Source organism: Conger conger, chromosome 9 (genome assembly GCF_963514075.1).
Source record: "Conger conger chromosome 9, fConCon1.1, whole genome shotgun sequence".
Taxonomy (NCBI): domain Eukaryota; kingdom Metazoa; phylum Chordata; class Actinopteri; order Anguilliformes; family Congridae; genus Conger; species Conger conger.
Window position 1 is genome coordinate 20,742,572 of NC_083768.1, and position 23,744 is coordinate 20,766,315.

At 41.2% G+C, this 23,744-nt stretch overlaps 1 protein-coding gene across 1 annotated transcript in view; it reads right to left on the reverse strand.

Annotated features, from left to right (window-relative positions):
* The window catches only part of col16a1 (collagen, type XVI, alpha 1), a 71,640-nt gene extending 48,235 nt beyond the window's left edge, over positions 1 to 23,405 (reverse strand). The window contains exons 1-8 of the mRNA XM_061255940.1: positions 23,147 to 23,405; positions 18,994 to 19,123; positions 11,589 to 11,657; positions 11,128 to 11,245; positions 4,338 to 4,461; positions 3,579 to 3,857; positions 2,744 to 2,824; positions 441 to 530 (exon numbers count right to left, since the gene is read on the reverse strand). Of these exons, the coding sequence (XP_061111924.1) occupies positions 441 to 530; positions 2,744 to 2,824; positions 3,579 to 3,857; positions 4,338 to 4,461; positions 11,128 to 11,245; positions 11,589 to 11,657; positions 18,994 to 19,087 (855 nt within the window). The 5' untranslated portion in view covers positions 19,088 to 19,123; positions 23,147 to 23,405. The remainder of the gene's footprint in view (positions 1 to 440; positions 531 to 2,743; positions 2,825 to 3,578; positions 3,858 to 4,337; positions 4,462 to 11,127; positions 11,246 to 11,588; positions 11,658 to 18,993; positions 19,124 to 23,146) is intronic.
* Positions 23,406 to 23,744: the final 339 nt, after the last annotated feature.

Consider the following 23,744-nt stretch of genomic DNA (forward strand, 5'->3'; position numbering starts at 1 on the left):
ATCTCACCATGAATAATAACAAAGTTACCGCAATATTGCTAATTTAATACAATACACATGCAGACTAACAACAGTTAATGTAGAATATACATGATAAATAAAACGTTGTTGATAAATATGCAGCGCAGGGAGTACATTTGTAAAGGGTTCCCGGCAATTATCAGAGTCTTTGAGAAGATTTAATCATGCAAAAATCAGTGTTTAATTAGCTTCCCGTCGACGGTTAACACGACCTTCGCTGCATCGACATGCCCGTGAAAGGAATGCACACCGGCTCCAATTTGCATCACAAAGGTGAAAATCACTTCGAACGCGCAACGATGCTGCTAATGCTGAATGCTAACAATGCTAACAGTTCTGAAACGCTGTGGTTGTTGAACGTGTGGAGGTGTAGCGTGCTCGGCCACCTGTGTGCGGGTGTGATGGGCACGCTGCGTTACCTGGCCCTCAGGGCGTGGCAACAGCTCCACCAGGTTGGTGCGAGGGCTGCTTTCCGCGGCGCGGCGGCTCTTAGGCGCATCGGGAGGGCACTGCGTCGAAGAGTTAGAGTTAAAGTCACTTCATTCGTCATGATTATCTTCCTGGTGTAGTATCATAAAACATTAACAGCAGCTGCAGCCACAACAACAAACACTGCGTCAACAACAAAAACATAACAGGGGCATGGGCATGACATGCTTCGCAATAGAGTAGGGGGTTCCTTAGTGACCTAGCTAAAGCTGGCTCTTCATCCTTCCACTTAAACATCCCCTGATTTAATTGGCTAAAAAATGGTTGTTTCCCTCTCCACCTCAGCTGATGTGTGGTGAGCATTCGGGCACAAAATGGCTGCCGGTGCATAACCCAGGTGGGTGCTACACATTGGTGGTGGTTGAGGTGAGTCATTTGAGTCACACAAGACCTATATAAACGCATCTATCTATGTTTTCCTGGATGTTCTGGTTGGTCGATAAACTCAATTTCTGAAATACCGGCTGCTCGGATGTGAAAAACCGTCACATCAGACTGTCACACAAACTGAAATACCCTGGTAAAACAACTTTTTTAAAGGCTGAAACTAGAGTATTTTAAGGGCTAGTATTGATGTGCAATACATTATCTGTCAAAAGAGGAGCCGTATAAACAAAAATGAGTCCCGTGCTTGTAGTACATCACTTTAGGATGCACCCTGTGTTCCAAAGTTGGACCTCTAAAACCATAAAGCAATCAGAAATGTCTGAATATCCCCTAGCTCAATTGTCTTGTTTTGACAGCAATGCCACTGCACTGTCCTAAAATGTGTCCCCAAACCCCTGCAGGACACTCATAGCAGAATCTCTCTGTATATTTCAGACATTGGCACGTCCGATTTTTCGTGTCGGGCAAAGACAAGCCTGACTTCTGTTTCCTTCCAAGACGATGCTCGCGGGGGCAGCATCACACAGACGCCGAGTCTCCGTTTACGGTGAGCAAATCTGTCGGCTCAGCTCGTTAAAAAACCTTCTATTGGATTCTTGGTGCACTGAAGAGTTCGAGACAGCACCGACTGCACCGTCTCGCGTTCAAAGAGACTTCTCTTTTTTTTTTCTTTTACAATTTCCCTGTCTCTTTCCCACTTCGTTTTCACTTTCATCCCTCTCTCAAGTTTTTCCAGTGCAAGACCCTACTTTCTTTTAAACACTCTGAAAGAAGCCTGCAGCTCCTCTTCATTGGGTTCTTACTATCACACAGAGACCTTATTTTAACTCTCATTCCTCTCCCTTTTCCGTCCTTTCCTCCTTCCCACTTTACACAGATGTCGCTCAGCCACATACACCTGATATAAAATATGGGAGTTTGACACTTGTTAGCACACCTTAAAACACTCTGGCTCCATCATGTACGAACTGTCTGCACTGTACCAAACTACCGCACATGAATAGAAACTCTCCTAGCCTCAAGACTTACTGCATATGTCTTCCTCAAATATAAATGGTAAGATGTTTTGAAATATAGTCACACTTCAACACCCATTGAGATAACACATTCAGGATCTATGCCTCTGCGATATTAAAGACTGCGTTCATACTGGACAACACAAACAGACACTTGATTTCCCTTGTCAGTTTTCCAAATTGCTCTTCCGCTTGCACTGAAGCAAAGAAACCCTGCATCAAAAAATTACACACTGAAATTGTCAATTTATCCTGTACCTTCACATTTTTGTTTGTTTATCTGAAGCCCTTGAACACTTTACACGTAACTTGCAGCCTTTTGAAATCAATGCATTTTCAAGCACCTGCACTTAACTAGCAGCCGTTTGAAATCGATGCATTTTCAAGAATCCGAGTTATTGGGGCTGAGAGCTACCTGAACTGAAATCAATATGATAAGGCAACAGACCAGACTCAGAGTTGCCACTTTAGAATTTAGAATCCATACATACTAAAACTGGGGGCATACTAAAACATACTATGGGGGGCGCCAGGAAAGCAGTCATCTGGCAGTCAGTGGGTTGCCGGTTTGATCCCGCCCTGGGTGTGTTAAAGTATCCCTGAGCAAGACACCTGACCACCAAATGCTCCTGACAAGCTGGTTTGGCGCCTTGCATGTCATCCATTGGTGTGTGATGGAGTGTGTGTGTCTGAATGAGACGCATCAATTGTACAGCGCTTTGGATAAAGGCGCTATATAAATGCAGACCATAACCGCACATGTTCTGACATGGTGCAGGATAACGGGATATGATTTTGTGAGAGAGAACGAGGAGAGGATCCCAACTCACCCGCGCTCCAGGGATCTCACAGCAGGCTTCCTGGATGGCCAGTTCGGGATCGCAGTACATCATCACCTGCTGGACATCCATCTGCGAGAGGGACAGAGAGAAAGTCACAAAGGTCAAACGCAGTGATCACTCGCAATTTAGGACTCTCGTGACCTTCCAGTAATATAGCCCATTTGTCCAGTTTCTTGGATGTCCAAAAGTTTTTGGTCATTTGCTGTGTGTCAGAGTGTGTTATTTTTTAATCTGCCTCACACACTCTAAAATGATGGAAAAAAAAGAGCCCCACACAGACGGTTCCCCTGAAAAATACAGGTGCAAGGTTCATGTTTCAACATTATCTCACCTGCCTTCAATGTGTCTACTGTGTAAATGTCCACTCATCAAAAATCCTCTTACAGACCTTTTCATCTTGAACTGCCCAATACAAATTGCACTAATCTCAGTGTTATTCCAGGAAAAATCACGGCATGCAATTCGTCATTTAGATGAGATAAAAGTTATCCAGTGATTTTGGGTGCAGTACCGCAGGTATTTAATCTCAACTCCTTTTTCAGTTTTCCCCATTCTGTGTCATATTTGTGCAATGCATATAGTTCAGTAAAATATACTAACTTCATTATCAAAACAGGTGAGCATAATTACAATTTATTACAGTATATAATCCATTTACAGAAGGGGGTTTTGTTTCTAAACACCGCAGATTAGCCTGAGGTAGAGGTGAAATTCCGTTGAGATACAACATAATTAAATACGCCATTTTGCTGAAACGCTTGTCTGAGAAGTTATTCTGCACACCGCTCAGTCCTCCTCGGGCCCCGGGCCCCGGTCCCCTCACCTCCACGGCTGCTCCGTCAGAGGCCTGGATGGCCAGTACGGTGTGGCCCTGCGTGGAGAGCTGCACTCTGGGCTCCACGGGTTTGGTCTCGATGGAGCCGCAGTCTACGTGCAGGGACGCCGCTCCGGCCTGCAGGCTCAGCGCCACCTTGTGCCAGCGGAAGTCGAAGAGAGACTCCACCCCCTCCCCGCCGAACACGCATCCCACGAAGCCGTCCTCGCCCTCGCCACGGGCCCGCAGGGCGAGCGTGTGCTCTGGCCCGTTCAGGTCCAGGGAGAACTGGGAACACGGGGGGGAACGGAGGGATTAAAATGGAGTAACCTTTTACTGTCTACTCACGCTAATAAGCAGGAGGGAAAAACTAGAGAGACAGAGATAGAGAGACAGAGTGAGAGAGAAAGAGAGAGAGAGAAACTTGGCTGCATGATAAGTAGCCACCTGCCACAGCCTGAGGGACAGTTGTGATCCTTTATGATCATGCATTATTTTAATTTTTTTAAATTGCCAATTGTTTTTTTTTTTCAATTTAATTTGTATTATTTGTATTTGTCCAATAGTTATTTATTTATGTATCCACATGCACTGGTTTATAAGTCATGACATGTCACGCATTGTAGCTTATGTACATTGTAATGTTTTTTGCAAAGCTTTGCCAACACATATATGGAAATATGTCATGCCAATAAAGCATTTTTGAATTGAATTGAGAGAAGGAGAGAGAGAAAGAACAGAAAGAATGAAGTGAAGAGAAAGATGAACCTGAGTGTAGCCCTGCTCGTCTGAGATGTGGAAGAGGTAGATGTTGTCCTTGACAGACTTTTTCTTCAGCAGCAGAGTGAAGACCAGGGTGAACTCCTCTGGCAGCCCATGGGGGAACACCTGACTGAGAAAGACACGCATGCCATTAACACATTCCTCCACCGGGGGCAGTCCACCAACCCACACAGACAAATACACACACTGCAGACACATAAGACATTGGGGTCCAAAAGTCTGAGACCACAATGAAAATCTGGATTTGTGTAAACCTGGAAATAAACAGAACATTTCAGGAATTGAACAAATGAAATGTTCTTCAAAGCTTTGCAAGAACTACTGGAAGACCAAAGCAAAAGGAGGAGTGCTGGACAATCCACAATCACCTGACCTCGACCCCATTGAACATTTATGGAGACACTTGGATAAAAGCCAAGCATTCAGTAACATAATAAGATGCTCTTTGGAACATTGTCAAATAATGCTGGGATAACATGAATCATCAGGTTTTGTACAAATTTGTGGAGTGCATGTCATTAAAGCAAGGAGGACATAACAAGAAATTCTGAAATTTATGGAATTTTTTTAAGGACTCAGCTCTTCACTCAAATTGTTATGCAGATAATATAATTAGTTATGAAAAAGGTTGTATTCAATTAGGAAAGAATGCAAAATAGAAGCATTTTCTATAGAAGTGTCTCAGACTTTTGGACCCAACTGTACTAACACACAGAAAAACACCACAATTGTGATCCCACACCCTGAGCTGGCCCCATACTGGTCTGGTTCGACCAAAGGACGTGGGTCATCAGAGTTTTACCGAGCCACTGCCACAAATTCAACAAATTATTTGGAAAATGCACTATATAGTTAAATTCACTGATAGGTTTACATAACATGGTGGGAGTCAGATGCAAGCACCTTATCAAATATCAAAGTATACTACAAGAAACATACCAAAGGGGAATGAGAGTAAAGACAAACAGCTCTAAAATAAGATCCAGAAATCCAGGTCCAGGAATCTTAAGCCATATTGGCTCACAGCTTTACCAGTGGAAAGAAAATGGATCAAACAATAATCCTGGACATTTATCGTCTTTGAAATATGGGTGTCAAGATCACAAGGTCTCAGGTTTATACAAAAATAAAGTGGTTCAGAGTGAAAGATAAATATAACTTTTATTAAAGCACAATGGAAAAAGCACATACTTCTTCAGCAGTCTGTACAAAAGATTGGCCCAGTGCATACTGACACAAACACACACACAGACACACACAGACACATGGACATGTGCACGCACACACACACACACACACACACACATGCATGCACGCACACACACACACACACACACACACACACACACACACACACACGTACGCACACACATGCAAATGCACACACACACACACACACACAAATGCACACACACACATGCGCACAGACACACGCACGCATGCATACACACAGACACACACATACGTGCCCGCACACACACACAAACACACAGTAGTCAGGTAGAGACTCAGCATCTGGCTTCCCTCTCAAAGCAAAGGCAGATGACACTGATTTATGAAGGGGAAGGGAGAATCCAAGGGAAATAGCAGCACAGCTGCTGAGTTTGAAGCCCATATGTAAACAAAGTGCCCCCCCACCACCCAATAAAAAGAACCCAAATCAGACTGAGAGGGAGAGAGTAAACGTAAGTATACCAATACAATAAAAGGTATTTTTTATTTTACGTTTCATTGAACGAAGAACTATTACCTGTTCCAAAATGTATGGCATGGATGGCACTGGCTATTTTCATAACAACTGCCTCTGTCTGTTTTTTTCCATCTCAGATTTTTCCCTCTAAGAACAGGCAGTTTCTGACACCCTCTTTACTTTATGTAATGTGATGTATGTCAAAAGGATGAAAGCGTTCAACTTTGAAGGCTCTAAGCTTACATTAATCAAACTGCACAGTGAAAGTTGACTTGAGTGCTGGAACCACGAGGGGTTGGTTAAGGTAGAACAGGTAAACGAATACCAAAAGCTAGTATTGGGAGCAGTATTATCAGACAGAAAAAAGTATTAGGTAAGAATAAATTAATGGTTTTAGTGGATTACGGACAAATAAATCTCTCTAACCCTCCTTCCTCAGTTTATATGTAACTGTTTATGACTGTGTATTACTATTATAGCTGTTATTGTCTACAATTTACTCCTGAGCCTTAAGATGAAACGTCTGCCGAGTAATATTTAAGTCCGCTGCATAATTTATTCTCTCTCATGCCGCTGGTACAGACATTTTCTGATAATGATCATAACAACCAGAGTGAAATTTATTACGGTCATAACAGAAAGCTTGTGTCCCGCGCGCATTACTCAAACGGCCTGCCATGGAAGCTGGGACCTATCAGCTGCATCGCTGAGTCACCGGCACATCCATCAGAGGCTCGGTTTGGGAGAGAGGGAGAGCGGCCATCTCAGGGGGTGGGATGAGGGCTTTTCTGAGAATTATGAATAATTAACGTGGGGAATGCAGTGACGAAAGAGCGAAAGAGGTACAAATAGAGAGAGAGAGAGAGAGAGAGAGAGAGCCTCTCTTTAGAATACGTTAGAGTTAACTTAAAGAGTTTTGGACTTTTGATGTTTGTTTGTTTGCAAAAACTCCCTAAATGACCATAAAACCTACCCCAACGCCCTAATTACCCCCCCCCCCCCCCCGTCTACCGGCTCCCCAAACCAAAGAATAAACAAAGGAAACTAAAAAACAATTGCACAACCCCTAGTCAACCCAAACATAACTCTAATCTAAAAGCATCTCAGTCTCAAGCAAAAATAAAAGCGTCATTTTGCAATACTCATATTCTACCCTGGTGCATCAGTAGACTCACCACCCCGCTGCATATCCCTGCGTTTAACTGAAGTCGGACGTTTTGCCTGTCTATATAAAACACTTGTCAGAGCTGCTGAAAACCAGATTGATTGGACAGAAAAGGAAAGACAAAAGAGCAACAAGGGGAAAACAAAAGAGGCTGAGGCTGTAGGTAAAGAGAATGAGACGGAAGAGGGAAAGGCAGTGAGAGAGCCAGGAAGTGAGAGGGGAGGGACGTAACGGACAGGACACAGATGTAAAAGTAACAGGTGGAAGCCATGCTGGTGTCCTCATTTCCATCACTGAATTGACAACACAGCTGGGCCTGGATGTAAAAAAAGGGGGAAGGGGGGGCGGGGGTGGGTGGGGTTAAGATAACTGCTGCTTGGGTTTCCAATGAGGAAAGCGCATGTGGAGAGGAAGACGTTTGAGGGCAGGTTGACGAATGAACTCGAAATATTCAAACAGAACTTTAGCCGCCATTTAATTTCCACATCTGTCTCCACCGCCTCCTCCTATCTGTTCTCTTGGCTTTTCTCACCCCTGTGTCACGCACCGTGAATAAATCACGCCACACTGCCGATACCTCACTCCTCCTCTTTAATTTCATCTTTTTCCTCATCCATTCCCTTCTCTCTCCATTCAATTCACTTCAGTAGAAACAATAGGCAGGACACACTGAAGAGCACTGTCATACAGTATATGACATACACAACATGTACTGTCATATACATTCAGTCACCGCTTTATTAGGTAGACCTGTACACCAGCTTTTTAATGCAAATATTTAATCAGCCAAACATGTGGCAACTAAATGCATAAAAGCATGCAGATGCAGTCAAGGGTTTTACCTGTTTCTCAGACCAAATGTCAGAATGGGGAAGAAATGTGATCTAAGTGACTTGACTGTGGAATGATTGTTGGTGCCAGACAGGGTGGGATTTTCACACACAACAGTCTCTAGAGTTTGCAGAGAATGGAGTGAAAAATAAAAATACATCCGGTGAGCAGCAGAAACGTGTTGGTAATGAGAGAGGTCAGAGGAGAAGGGCCAGACTGGTTGAAGCTGACAGGAAACTGACAGCAATGCAAATAACCTCACATTACAACAGTGGTATGCAGAAGTGCATCTCTGTACACACAACACTCTAACGTCAAACCTCAGCAGCAAAAGACTTAATAAGACTAAACAATAAATAAATTATACCTAATAAAGTGCTCACTGAGTGCATAACTGCAAGGGTTAACAACCAAAAAATGGATTTTTTAAGATTAGATAAAAAGCCTTCCCACTTTGCTTTTTAATGTGAAAGCAGTGAACATGCTGTAATCGTATTCAGATTCAGCTGAGAAGATAGTGGAGAGGAAGTACAGCTAAGGGGAAGGTGTGGTCACAATACATTAAACCTCCACAGCCAATCAAATCTTGTGGCAGATATCTGCTCAGGTTACAGCAGGACTAAGCCACAAGCTAACCAGTTTTCCAGATGCTTTTCATTTTGCATCTGGAAAAGAAGAATAGGGGGATCTTATCTGCAGAGTTTGATGTATGTAAAGTAAGTAACTACTGGATTAATCATTTTGATACATACATGACGTGTTGTATTTGTAACACAAAAGTATTGTTCAATTACAGTCAAGGAAGCTGCTGTTGAAACTCTTTCACTCTTGCTTGTTTGCATGATGATCTCTGCAAACTTGCATTCCTCTGAGACAATTAATCCTGCTCTCCTTCCTGTGTGCTGAAGAGAAAGAGGCCAAGTTCCAGACACACACAGGCATTCCACAAACACACATACACACACACACACACCATGGAAATCCAAATATACGAGTTTGAAAAGCACACAGCGAATGTTCAGACCCTTTAATGACTTTAAAAAGATTTATTCTCTCATTAGAGTACCTTTTGTGCCTTCTTTTATTACAGAATATATGTGGAAGTGTCTCTCTAAAAGTTATCTCTTGACATTTCCAGGCCACAGCCAGAAATTGAATTGAATGCATCAAGAGCGTTCCTGCTCCAACTGAAACATGGGGCCTACTCAAATCTTCTTTTTGCCTCTGAGAAAGATTCCATTTAAACTATTCTGTGAAGCTGGGGATTGCATTTACTTTGTTTATTCTTCTGTTTTTCTCTCTTTGAAAGACACAAGAGTGCAAGCCCTCCTTTCTGTGAGTCTTGAAGACAGAATTTCTCTTGAAGAAGTAATTCCTCACGAGTGATGGAACTGTGGTTGAAACAATCCGATTAGAGATCAAAAGATCTGTTGTTTAACTGGCAGGGAGAGGAGAGAGGACCGTTTTTTCCCCATTCAGCCGGGAGAACACTCAAGTATGGAGGTTTTTGACCTTGCCTTAAAAACTGCTACACTGAAAAGAGTTGTCCTTACTTCCCTGCCCTAATTATTGCTTGTACTGCAACACAAAAATTCAAACTCCACTGTGGGTTTCTAATTACTAAAGGTGAGTAGCTATTGTTTGCAATATGATCCTATTTTACACTTAAATAAGTCTACAATCTCAAACGTATGTTGTGGGTCTTTGTGATTCTTACATAAAATAAATAATCTGATATTATCAAAGTTATTAAGATAGTGACAGTAGATTGCAGACTGTGCAGGAAAAAGGTCTTTTTTTTCTTTTCTGAAGGACTTCCAATTTAAAGTACATTTTTATTTAGTTTTAGTTTGTTATTTATCTACTAACAGTGAGTTAAGATTTCAATAGTTCCTGGTGTAATTCTGGAGCAAAATCAGCCAAAACCTTGAACAGCTGGGTCTGGAAAGGCTCCAAGCTGTTCTGTGCTTCTAGAGAATATTTCCCTGGGTACTTGGGGGCAGGTCCTGCTAAGGCACTCTAGCTAAGTGTAGTGGCAGACCCCAAGTTTTGGACAGGAATCCTGACTGTGACAGTAGCAACAGTGGCCAACAGCCTTGCAGGGTACCACATAATTGGTTGCAGTGTCACAGGGGAAGGGGGAATGGTTGACAAGGTTCTACATGCATATTTTCACAGCTGGCTAACTGGGACCCTGCAGTCTACCTACAGCAAGACAATTACCGCAGCTTGGCTAGCAAAATCGTGTGAATAGTAATGGTGTTTGCTAGCATTCATAGGAGAAAACATGTTTGTCTGTGCTCTACCAAACTGACAAAGGCAGTGACAAGATGAGCCTCCAAATATAACTAAGCATCCTGAAATGGGAGAAAAAATAAACAATATTCTACTACAGTACATTTTGCAATTTGTGAAATTAGTTTGCTCTTTTAATGCAAGGGATGACACCAGAGCATGTTTTGATTGCAGAAAACCACAAAACCAGAGCGGCATACAAAATGTTATCATTCATAACACACGTCTCTGCAGGGCTGTGTAAAGCCAGTGGAAGGCATAAGTGCAAGTTTCAAGCTGACCTAGTTGGCAAATTCACAAGTCATTTATTCAGGTGGCCAATGGGAGTAGACAAGGACTGCCCAGTTGTGCTTTTACAATGGAATGACCTACAGTTCTGAGCACGCAAAGACAAATTACTCTAACACCTGGGCATTCAAGTGGGTTAAAAGCACAGTACTGCATGCAATCATGGCATTTTATGGAAGCAATTGTTTGAGGAATATAAGAAACATACTATTTAAATCAACACCAGTCTCAATTTGCACCAGTTATGTTCAACTAACCTAGTTAAAAGCACTCGATGTAATTATTTTGCCACACATTTTAAACCATTTGTATGTGACCACGTTTCGACATGTACATTTTGTAGTCTTTTAGTAGCCTACACGACACATATTGGTCCACACATAATATACAGTTTAGTCACTCATTAAGCAGGTCATGGGCTCAGGGAGTTTAGGAAGCACAGGGATAACACAGACCTGTTCATAAACTTAATGGACGTAAATACAAGCGGGGACAGAGTATCTTACTCAGTGGGTCGGGTGAGTGGCACCTTCCCGAGTCTCAGGATAACAGGCCCATTGGGGTTCCGGATCTTCTTCACTCCCGGCACCTTCAACAAGCCAAATCTCCGCACCAGATTGAAACCTGTGGAACAACCATATCATCAGCCAATCAAGCGGCCACGCTCATAAGACTTGATAATCAATACAGATGTCAGCAAGTGCCTCATTCATCAACCATCTGACACGAGCTTGGCATTCTTCAAGCGAAATAAATGACAAGATATTTAATCTTAATGTCTTTTTTATGCTATTACATTTCAACACCCGAGACGGTTTTTCAAACAGCGAATTAGATTTGTGTAATGAAAACTCTATTAACGTGTCAGAGCAGCATTGTCAGGCCCTTTGATCGAGGTCAGTTACATGTCACTTGATCTTCAGGTGAAAAGCGACTTCAGCAGTGAATCAAAAGGGTGGCTTTGCACCTGTGATGTTGTGTCTGGCTGTCTGGGGGAACTTCCAGTCATCCACCTGTAGGGAGGGGCATCGCACCGCTGAGGAGAGACAGACAAAACGGATATGAATACAAGCCAAGATCCCTAACCATTAATTTGGGATTTTTAATCCATGCCTTTGTTTAGAGAACTGAAAGCTTTTCGATCAGAAGGCCTGCTCAGTTTGAGACCAACAGACCATGCAGTTGTCCTAGCAAGATAAGACAAAGACATTCTGTTTCCAACAGAGACATCAGGAACCAGAAGATTCTGCTGTGAGGATTTTGCACAGATTTGTATATTAAAAACACAACAGGTTAAATTTAGTATTAAAGGAAACCCAGATAAAATACAGCTAATATATGCTTTAAGATCCAAGTACATTTGTTTCTTCTGTTGTTTAGATTCAGCTAATATTTTTGAATCTCCTTGAATGACTGTTTTATAAACGATAAAGCTTTTGAGACATTCAGCAATGAAGACTGAAAGCCTTGGGTGCTGTAATGACAAGTGTCATCTGGATGAATGATGTACTAGAGAATTGACTTCAAAAAAGGCAAACAAATTTCTCAAATACAAATTGGTTCAAAACTGTTCGTTTCAATGTCAACTACAGGCTTGAGTAACAGGGGAAGAGATTAAAGCCAGACTTGGATAGACGAACGCCATCACAGATTCGGAGCCGAGAATAAAATCCTGAGGTGCAAGACCCAGAGTCAGCTTGTCTGAAAACCATTTAAATGCTGCGACAGTCTTCTCCCGCATGAAAATGAGAGGAATGACAGTTCGTCTTGCGTGAATGACATCGGCGACAGGTGACACTTGATGGAAACGTTTGCTCTCAGCCTCTGAGGTTAATACTAAAAAGAACTGGCTGTCAGACTCAGGAGATGTGTGAGCTGTGTTGTTTTTTAGTCTGGTGAGAGTTCAGGTGTGAGGATCACCTTGCTGTGGGGGAGTTTACTTTCTGTAATGGCACATTACTGTCACATTAACATATTGTGTTGCCATGTTAACATTCTTAATAGCAATATAAATATGCTGAATTGACACATACTGATTCTGAATTCAACCTGCTAAAAGTGATAGAATCAACATGGTGAGTTGCCACCTTGCTCCATCACTACAGAGCCATTCTGAGGCACCAGGTTAATAGGCTATATCACGTCATTAACATACTGAATTGTCATATTGACATGAATTACTAGTAAAAGAGTTTCAATAATCGAATTAACATGAGTCATCAATTAAATATTCAGAGTCATCTTATTAATATATTAAGAATCCTCACATTGACTATTGACTATGCTCAGTCATCACGTTGAGATACTCTCAGAAATAAAGGTATGGAAAACGTACACATGCTTATCGCTGGGGCAGTACTCTATACAGTAGATACATAAAATTGTACCCCTAGCCAGCAATATATAATTAATTTGTAACTTTTTTGCTTGGAAAATGTGCTCGTTGGTACCCAAAAAGAAGATAACTGTACTTTTACTTGGGAAATTTTTCTCTGAAATACACAAAAGTACCTCCACTGTCACTGAACGCATAATGAGTCATCGCTTTCTTCTAAAAGTAAACCTTGCTTCTAAAACCAAGTCAAGTGAATGATAAGGAGCCACCAGAGCCAGTGACCTTACGAGTAGAGCACTGATCAGAAATGGTGATGAAGAAGTGGATGTGTTGGGAGGGTTGCACAAGGTTCACGACTAATTACATTTTCAGCATCCATTACCAAGCAAAGGACCCCGCAGTTCTGTCAGACAGCAACGGCTAATAAGCAGTTGATTGTATACTAGGAATGTTTCCACTCCTTTTCAACTGAATAAGGTAGAGTTATTTCTGCACCCTATGAAAATATGTGTTTCTTCCTGCATATATTAACGTCAAAAACGTAATTGTCAAAGTTGAAGGGCCTGAATAAGGATCAGGAGGGAAAACAGAAAGTCTCTTTTCTGACTCTGACGCCAAGTCTGTGTTCTTTGGCAGGTAATGGTCTTTCCTAGAGAAATCACAGCTGTAGTCTTGCCAGAAGAGACAGGTTGCAATGAAGGTCATCAGGCACACAGCAGAGCTAAGTGGCCAGGGGAACTAGCACCAAGAACAGCAGTCTAATCTTATACACCACAAGACATTTTGTGACAATTAGACTGGGTTCTTTCACAGATAAAGATCACATTTACATTGCAGATCACAGCCCAATCTGTCACAAGGATTGGCAGTAAGAGTTTCAGTGATGGGAACAGTGGGGCATGTTGGGAAAAAGTGTTCTTTCAAAGGAAAGGAAGGACAGAATGGCTCTGTAACAATTTAGTGGGACCACCTGCTGCTTTAGCAAACTGAGCCAGCCCAGATAACCAGGAATTCTCTTTATAAACCACAAGCATTTCTCTAAACAGACCCAAACAGTGTCTGAGACATACACTCAGTGAGCACTTTATTAAGTATTTATTAGACTTATTTTTTAGACTTATTAAGTCTTCTGCTGCTGTAGCTTATCCACTTTGGTTTGACGTGTTGTGTGTTCAGAGATGCTCTTCTGCATACCACTCTTGCAATGTATGGTTACTTGCGTTACTGTCACCTTCCTGTCAGCTTCGACCTGCCTGGCTCTTCTCCTATTTTTTGCCCACAGTACTGCTGTTCCCTGGATGGTTTTAGTTTTTTGCACCATTCTCTGCAAACTCTAGAGACTGTTGTGCATGAAAATCACAGGAGATCATCAGTTTCTGAGATACTCAAACCACCCTGTCTGGCACCAACAATCATTCCACGGTCAAAGTCACTTAGATCACATTTCTTCCCCATTCTGACATTTGGTCTGAAAAACACCTGAACTTCTTGACCACGTCTGCATGTATTTATGTATTTAGTTTCTGCCCCATGATTGGCCGATTAAATATTTGCATTAACAAGCTGGTGAACAGGTCTACCTAATAATATGGTCAGTACGCACTGAAAAGGACCTGATTTCATTCACAAAAAACTTCTTCTTTTCTAACAAAGGAATTTCCACACCTGAGTGAATAGCTAAAGTATAAAGCAATGCCCCATCGTCCTTTCCCTAGCCCCCTCTAACACTCTACTTGTCCTTAGAGTAAGCAGGAAACAGATAATGCCTGGGCAGGTGGTACAGCTAGAAGGACTAGGCCTACACTGCTATTTAGCCAACTTTCCTCTTAACTATCCCTGACTCAGTTTGTATACAATACTGAAGCTTAGGTTTAATGATAACATTAAGAGGCACCTGGTTAAAACTGACAATAGCAGCAGGACTGAACTGTAAAACAAATATACATTTGTTGTAAAATATACCAAAATATATACCAGTATACTTTAATTAAGCAGTGGAGGTATGCCTTAACTATAACTATGGGATTACTGGCTTCTCTGAACAAACAAAAAAAATGTTACCCCTCATAGCAAAACAATGACGGGTTCAAATCAGAGTCACCAATTCCTTTGCTTTCCCGGATTCAGTGTTAACCAGTGAGAAAATGAGCTGAAGGATTTCTTCATTCAGTTTGATGATTCAATCTAACAGGCTAATTTGAAAGGTGCAGAACCACATTAAGCTCAGTATTGCCCGAGTAAGGATAGGCAATTGGATCAATTTTAATTACTAATATGAATTAAACAGGATTTCATAGATCAAGCTCACTGTCAGGATTACCTTTCAATTTTGTAGCTGTATGCATGTGCTTTGACAGCACATACCTTCTCCTCTTAATCCCAATTCAAAGTAATATAACAAAATCATATCTGAAGCTTTGAACTGACAAAGACCTGAGATAATTACAAAATCTTGGAATGAAGACCACTTCATAACTTGTCTGCAGGGTCGCAGGTGTATCTGACGGAAACAAAATTGAACAGGAAGCAATGTCACCTTAAAGGCAAGGTAGTAAATGGCTATGAACATTGATGCATTCCGCCCTGATAACAAATGATGGCTAAACCAATTGGGACTTTGTGAATCCTCACTCTCCCATCTTTGAGAAAAATGATATTATTAACTGAAATATTGCTTTTCATACCTCGTGAATGAGATTATAATCTGTCACCTGAGAATTAACACTGATGACAAGTCCTGTAAATATGGGTCAATCTGAATGCTAACACAGACGAAGCCCACAGTGTCGGAAACATCACGGATTGCACTCTAAATGAAAGAACGCTGCTGAGAGTGAGACAGTGTCCTATTTTCACCTTGACTCTGAAGCTTAACCTTTCCTTCCGTGTGCCTGCGCATGACATAGAAGAGCATGCTCACAATTTTATGGTGTGAAGACAAATGCTTTGGTCTGAGATTCTCCAGGCCTTGTTCTTCTGCAGTAAGATCACAGTTTTCTTCAGAAGGGTCTGTGCATGTGAGGACATTACAATTCAGCAGGAAGCTATACATTCCAGTAGACTGAGCCTGTGGCATGGCACTTTTCTTTGCATGAAGAGCTATCTTTCACGTTTGACTAGAGGACATGAGTCAAAGGGAGGTTTGCTCAGACATTGACACCTTGAGGCTGTTTTATACTTCTGCGGACTACATGTAAAGATGGGTTTGCGTAGGGGTTGTGCAGAACGTGTGGCATACGTGAAAGTTGCACACCACATCCACAAAGATGTTGCGTAGCCCCTCAATTATTAAAAAATGCGTAGTTAGGGCCGCGGTGGCGCAACAGGCTAAGATGCAGCAGACTTGCGGTTGCAGTTCGCTGCAGTTGCACACCGGGGACCGGGGTTCGATTCCCGGTCCTGCCAAAAGCCAAGTTGGCCGGCTCATGTGGAGCTGATTGCCGTACAATAAGCGCCTTGGACGCCTTGGACGCCTTGGACGCCTTGGACGCCTTGGAACCACGGACACGATTAGAGAGATGAGGCGTCTTGAAGAAGGCGTGTTGCTCTTCCTCGGCCTGCCAGGGGGCGGGGTGTGGACGGTGTATCTAACACTAACTCGAATTGAATTAGAGGAGGGTACAATTGGCTACTAAATTAGGAGAAATCTGAAATAAAAAAATAATAAAAATGCGTAGTTAGCAACCACTGTGCGCATACACCACACAGATGATGATTGGATGACTAGTGATGTCATGTATTATAACGGTCATTCGTAAAATAGTAGTGCACTTCCTGTTGTAAATTTTAAACAACAGACATGGAGCGGTTCCATGAGACACAATCGGAAGAAGTTTGACAATACCTGCATACTTTACTACTTACAAAATACTTCATATGTTATACTAGAAATGTGATAGCATAAATGCTCTGTAAATCATGCTACCTCTGTCCTCTGCTGAAGACACAGAAGTATAAACAGCATTCAGAAGTGGAAAAGGTTTCAAGGTTTATGTTCCACACAGCCTGTGGGACAGGTCTGTCGTAGAATGTTGGCCTTTTGCAGATAGCTAGAGTAAGCCAAGAACCTCAGACCACAGACCAATGTAATAAAGACCAACCACATATTCAGAGCACACACTTAGCTTGGACCATAACTCAACCATTGTGACAAGGACCAGAACCTTACCATAAAGAGATGCACTCAAAAAACTAAGCCTAACCACAATGCAGATATGTGCCTGGTGCATAAAAAGTTTTCCATTTAAGACGTTATTTTTCCACAGCTATTATAATCAGGAAAGGGCATTGTACATTCTCAGGATAGAGTAGAGGTACATTGTTATATGTTCTTTAAGGTACACATTTCCTAGATGTATCCTCAAAATAAATAATTTTTACAAACAAAAAACTACTAATTAATTATTAATCCAATGGCAAGGGGTATAATTGTATGTACCTGTATGATACCACCTCAGTGACCAAGCTTTTGTACAGTCTTTGGCACTTTTCCAAAAAAAAATTCTGAGAGTGTATAAAACATGTTTAACATTTGCCTCAAAAGTACTGGTATAATTACTTTTTAAGTGTTTTTCTGTAGTTTTATATTGCTATGGCACAGCTAAAAATGAAAGGTTTCCAGTTACCATGGAAATGGAGAGTGTGATTCCCATTTGAATGAGGCATGAAATTGAAGGGGACCTGATGAGATAAAAGCATTTTGCTATGTTTTAGCACTTGTTCTTATATTTCAGTACCTTGATAAATGCTTGTAACATATTTGAAGCAGTGTTTGGTTGTCTAGACATATTGTTAAGGGTGTCTCTCACAGTCAGGGAATAACCTTTGCAAAGCCAGTTTTTTAAACATTAAGTTGTCAAAAATAAAACGTATGTCCTTGATCCAAACAATTCTGTTCTTTAAGTCTGGATGCATTTGCATGTAGGCCCTGTGAATGACCACTTTTTTTATTTGAACTGGTTTAAAAAAATGTAAAATAATCCTCTGTAAATAGTTTTCTTGTTCCATAACATATTTGAACATATTTGCCTATTAGCTAGGGGAGATCTATAGGTAATCATCAATCTTGGAAACTGCTACTTGTCAAATGAAAAGTTGCATTTAGGCAGTAATGAATGGGTTCATCTTAGTTTGAAGCTTTGATGAGACAATTGTATTGAAAATGAAAGACATACTGATGCAACACTCATCTGGGGACACTTTTCTCTTCTTCATCTGAAAATGCTAAAATGAAATTCATATTTTGCTAAATCTAATACAATTTCTTCAGTTCCAATTACCCTGTTAAGGTGTTTTGTTTTTCTGTAATGGTCAGTGAACTCTAACGGAATAATGCAGTTTTGTGGAACACTGAAGGTAATATTAATCATCCCAGTCCTTTCTGGGAACGTGTGTGGGAAATTTAACTCAAGATGTTTATGCCGTTGGGCATTGAAGCAAAAACTCACAAGCATAACATGGATGCCAAACACAGTGTTTTGAACCTTACCTAATTACCCCCAAAAAATGACAGGACCTTGTTGTGGAGCTTCTGTGAGAGGATAATTAAAACTGAGGCTGGATAAACAGTATGAATCAAACTAGAAGCACAACAAAACTCTCATAAACTAAGAGCAGAACACTGGTGAGAAAATCTGAGAGTAGAGGATACCCTGATAATGTCCACTGTGCCAGAAACCACCATCAAAGAACACATTCTCTGACCACTGCTCCACACTGCTGCTCTGACCACTGTTCCACACTGTTGCTCTGACCACTGATCCACACTACTGCCCTGACCACTGCTCCACACTGCTGCACTGATCATTGCTCCACACTGCTGCTCTGTTCACTGCTCCACACTGATGCTCTGACCACAGCTCTACACTGCTGTTCTGACCACAGCTCCACACTGCTGTTCCGACCACTGCTCCACAGTGCTATCCTGTTCTTCAACCCTGACCTGACCACTTTACTGACAAAACTGCTGCCCTGACAATCGATGCAGTAGGTTATATGTAGCCTTCCTAGGGGCAAGGGCTGTATGACGAAATGTTACCTTGATCAGTCACAGGTAGGCCTCCCTCACATGGACTGGAGGTGATGAACAGCAACACCAGGGTGGAGAACACAGAGGACCAGACCACCCACATGGTTTCCTCCACAGGTGAGCGACGCTCGACTCCTACCTGTGTTTGTGTGTGTGGGAGAGAGAGAGAGCAGAAACGATTATAGTTCATTGCTATTTTGAATGTGTTATCCTATAGATGTAGAATTTTATTTCTGTATTGTTTTATTTATTCTGTTTATTATAGTTCAATTATTATTGCCTATCTGTTATGTTTGTTACCTCAGTGAATGTGTTGGCAATGTATGAGTACCCTTACCCTTACCATGCCAAAAAAAACTTCTTTGAATTTAATTGTATTGAATAGAGAAAGAGAAAGAAAGAGAGAGACCTTTGATTTCCCTTAATCTTAGCATTTAAAATACTTGCTTATTCCTTATTCCTGTATTGTATATAGTGGTATTAGCAGAAAGCAAAACTAAAAGTAAGCAAAATAAGCACCACAGATGGGATATTTAAAAGCATGCCGACAACAAAAACAAAAATAATAAGAAAGCATAAAAAGCACCTTCGTCGAACATTTGACACAACATTTTAGGAGAAAGTTAATTCTATTTTCACAATCCCTGGCCTGTGTCTAGCAGTGCTCCCACAAAAGAAGAACAGAACAGGAGCCCATCACATCTACCGTAGAACTATAGCAACATACATACAGCATACATTTAAGGAAAGCCTAAGATCAGGAGTAAGGACCAACGTCAACATAAATCAATGTCCTGTGCTATAACATATGGATTCATCACACTTCGGATGAAATCAATGCCAAAAATATACAATAAATATCCTTCACTTACAGTATAGGCCAAAATAAAATGCCATCTTTATGAAGACACCTTGAAGTCACCTTGAAACTAAAACCAAGACCCAGTTTCAAGTAGTAGTAGTAGTATGTTCTCTTCAGAAACATTCTACAGCTCTCTTTAAAACTCTTGCAAAGCTCATTCCGTTCCCTGAATTTGCACAATTACATTGAATATTTATCTAAAATGAGCTGTTTGGGTTCTGTTTAATGACCCTATCAATCATCTGAGTTTGGTTTGTCAGTATAGTTTCAGATAGGGAATGACATGAATCTAGATAAATGCGCCATTTGGCAAAATGTTTTTCATCCTCTAAAAATGAAGCTCACTAGTTCATTACATCTGCATTACATTGAGTCTATCTGACTCATAATCATTGCTTTCAAATCAACATTTCTGATGACAAACATTGGTAGGAGCTGTGTGTACGCAATAAGTACATTCATACATGATAGCATACTGTATTTTATTCCTCAATATATTGGGTTCTTATACCCATGTGCGGTTCTTGAAGTCTCGTACGCATACACACACACACACAGACACACACACACACACACACACACACACACTCACACAGTCTGCAGCTGCATGAACACCTTGAGCCAAGCAACTTAACTACTGCTGTTCCCTTCACCACAAGAACCAGGTACATTCCCCGCTTTCACAGTCCCCCCTTTTTGACAACAATCAATGTTTGTGTATAAATGGCGCTGTGGTCCTACACCTTAGTATCGAGTGATAAATATATCTTGGTAGAAATCTGTGATTTCCCTTATTTTCTCTTTTGCTACACAGAAGTAGTAATATTCCTGGACTGCTCTGATAAAGGTAAAACTGATAACTTGGCTCGATGCCCAGAATCCTGAAGTGAATCATTTTCATTGCTACAGTATAAGCACAGAAGAAAATACCTCATATTCATACGTTTCACATTGACAGATGCTCTGACAAAGGCTGCACTGTCATCCAAGAAAAGATACAGCAATTTGCAGAAGACAGCACAAATTTGCAAACATTGAATTAAATACAAAATTCAATTTTTGCAAAAATCTAAGTTCAGCCGGAGGGGAAGAATCTACGTAAAAAACAACAACAACAAAGAGTGGAGAAATAAGATTCTCTCTGATTTTCACTATAATTAGCATTTCACTGCTAATGCACATGCCCAGTGACCTCTCCCAAAGTGTGGATTTGACACAGCATCAATAACACCACAAGGCCACTTCTTGAGACTAGTTCTGTCATTTTGTACCAATAGTTTGCAACATGATGGTGATGTGGGTTGCACACACACACACACACACACACACACACACACACACACACACACGGACACACAATCACACCTCAACCAATCAGAAAAGACCTGAATGCAAGAAACTGATGGATGAACAGAGCTTCAATCTCTCATTACAAATTACAATGAAGAGGCATGTGCCGGCACTACTGTTCCTTTTAAAAATTCAATATCAGAAAGCCAACAATATTTGATACAGAGAAGGGCCAGAATGAAATGAACCTATGAGCAAAAGAACCCAAAGTGGCACAGTACTTTGAAGACAGAACCAGGTTTTCTCAAATTATGTTTCTCCATTTGACACACCAGTTTCTCAGAATGGTTCATTTTTACCCTTTGCAGCCAATTGGGTTTTCATCTTGGCCAATTTAAGAGCTTTTAATAATAGTGTCCCACCATCTATTTGAACCTAAAGCCATTTGTTTACAGACTATAACCACAATCTCTACAGTGTTACCAGTTCAATGGAGCAATCTGAGGTTTGATGATCCTAAAACTGAGCCGGTTTCCTTCCTTTTCCACTGGAGCCAACACCAGATGGAGGTGCCCTTCCATTTGCCACTGTGTAATTGCATCTGGTTTTTCCATCAAAGCACCTTTCCCCATGGGTTGGGTAGGTACTTGAAAGTATGGCCATTGGCAAAGGCCAGCTGGAAATGGAACAAACCAGTAACAGGCCAAAATGAAGCAGTGAGCTACCAGATCAGATACAACTTCAATTTAATCAAAATATGATTTCTCAGAGCAGTCCACATTGTAACAAAGTGAGAGCATTTATTTATTTTTTTTACTAAATGACCAATACTAGAATCTTGTCAGAGTTCCAGAGCAGGAAACCACCAGCAGATTGCTACATGCAGTGGGAACTTATGCCATTTCTAGAAAGAAATGGCCGAGGGATAGAACTGATGGAATTTCTGTTTTTTTTGGGGGGTTTTTTTGTGGTTCCATTTCTGGTCAACCTACTATGACAAACAGTGTTGGGTTGTTCGATAACTTGTCAAAGAAAGAAAAAACTAAAACTTGCTTTGTCATTTTGGTCTAGATCCAGGGAACAAAATAATTACATTTGGTATCATAGTATCAGGAGTTACAGAAAAGTAAAAATCATTTCTTGTGTCAAAACTATTGCACATGCATTATTGGAGAGCTGGGATCTCGCTCATTCATTTATTCACTCACTCACTCATTTATTTATGTACCAGCAGTTCAACCACAGTGAGAAAACAGCCCAATATTCAACATCTGTTCCAGAGACATCGATATGGACATTTTCCATCCCCCGTATAGACTACTAAAGATCTTAACGTTATGAGCATCAAAAAATCACAGCTGTGAATAAACAGGAAACCGTCAAACACCCGCAGTTCTTCGTTTGTGCATCTGTGCCAAGTACCAGATACGTCGCCGCTCTGGGCCACAGGAGGGCTCTAGTATTCTTAACAACCGGGGGGGCTTTTTTCCAGAAAAGATGCGACCGCTGCTGTCGGATATGTGTGTAAAAAATGTATCAGAAAAATGAATTCGTTTTATTCATATTTCAGAGGTCTAATTACATATAATATGCCTATGTTGCATCCATTATATGGATGCGTGGCACCCCACTCCCCAAATGAATTGGTGGGCTACATATAATAGACTACATTTCCATATTTGACATTTCAGAACTCAATCTGTTCAAGTTAACTGTAGGCCCAGTTTACACATTTGTGGATAATATGCAACAGTAAGCACAATGGCTAGTTTACCAAATAATATCTGGCTCGTAAAAAGGGCAATTCCGTTGCACAGATGAAACTACGACTAGTTTATAAAACATATGCACACCACATTTCGAATAAATTAAACCATACACAAGAATAGAAAATAGCGAGACTTTTAAAATACGCAACATTTTTAAATACTATAGTTAGCGGAAGCAGTTAGACGAAGACTATATGTAGCTTCCATCGGCGCATGCAATTAATGAAAGCATTGTCCATACCTACAACAATTGATTAATCCAAGAAGTAAAACGTCCACATTAATCCACAATATACTCCCAGCAGAGGCGATCCGATTATTTCATTGCGAATTGTAATCCACCGTGTTTGTAATTACTTCCCTTCAGTGAAATGCCTTTGCTAGGGGAAAAAGTTATAGACGACGTTACTTCGCCTTGCCCAACTTTCCCCTCCCCACACTGTTTTACAAAAAAAGTTATCCAACTCTCTTCTCCTCTGTCTCCAAATGTTTTCCATGTGTAGACTACGGTTGGGGGGAGGGGGTGGTGCTGTGTGTGGAGGGAGAATCCAGTGAAACGTGTAGTGACATCACCTAGTCCGGTAATGGAAAATACGCTGCAGGCGTCACTTTCTTCCCTATGTTGCAGTTTTCCACAGGTCTACAAATCGTGTTAAATTTGATTCATGACATGAGTTTTGGATTCCAGGGAAGAGGACCTTACTCGTCGACTGCATGACGAGAAGTAGCATAATGTAGTGACACCTCAAACTGAAAAGGTCACTCAGATGGACCCATTCTATATGCTGTGGAAGCTATCCTTTAATTCTGCTTGAAGCTTATTCATTTTCTTGGAGGAA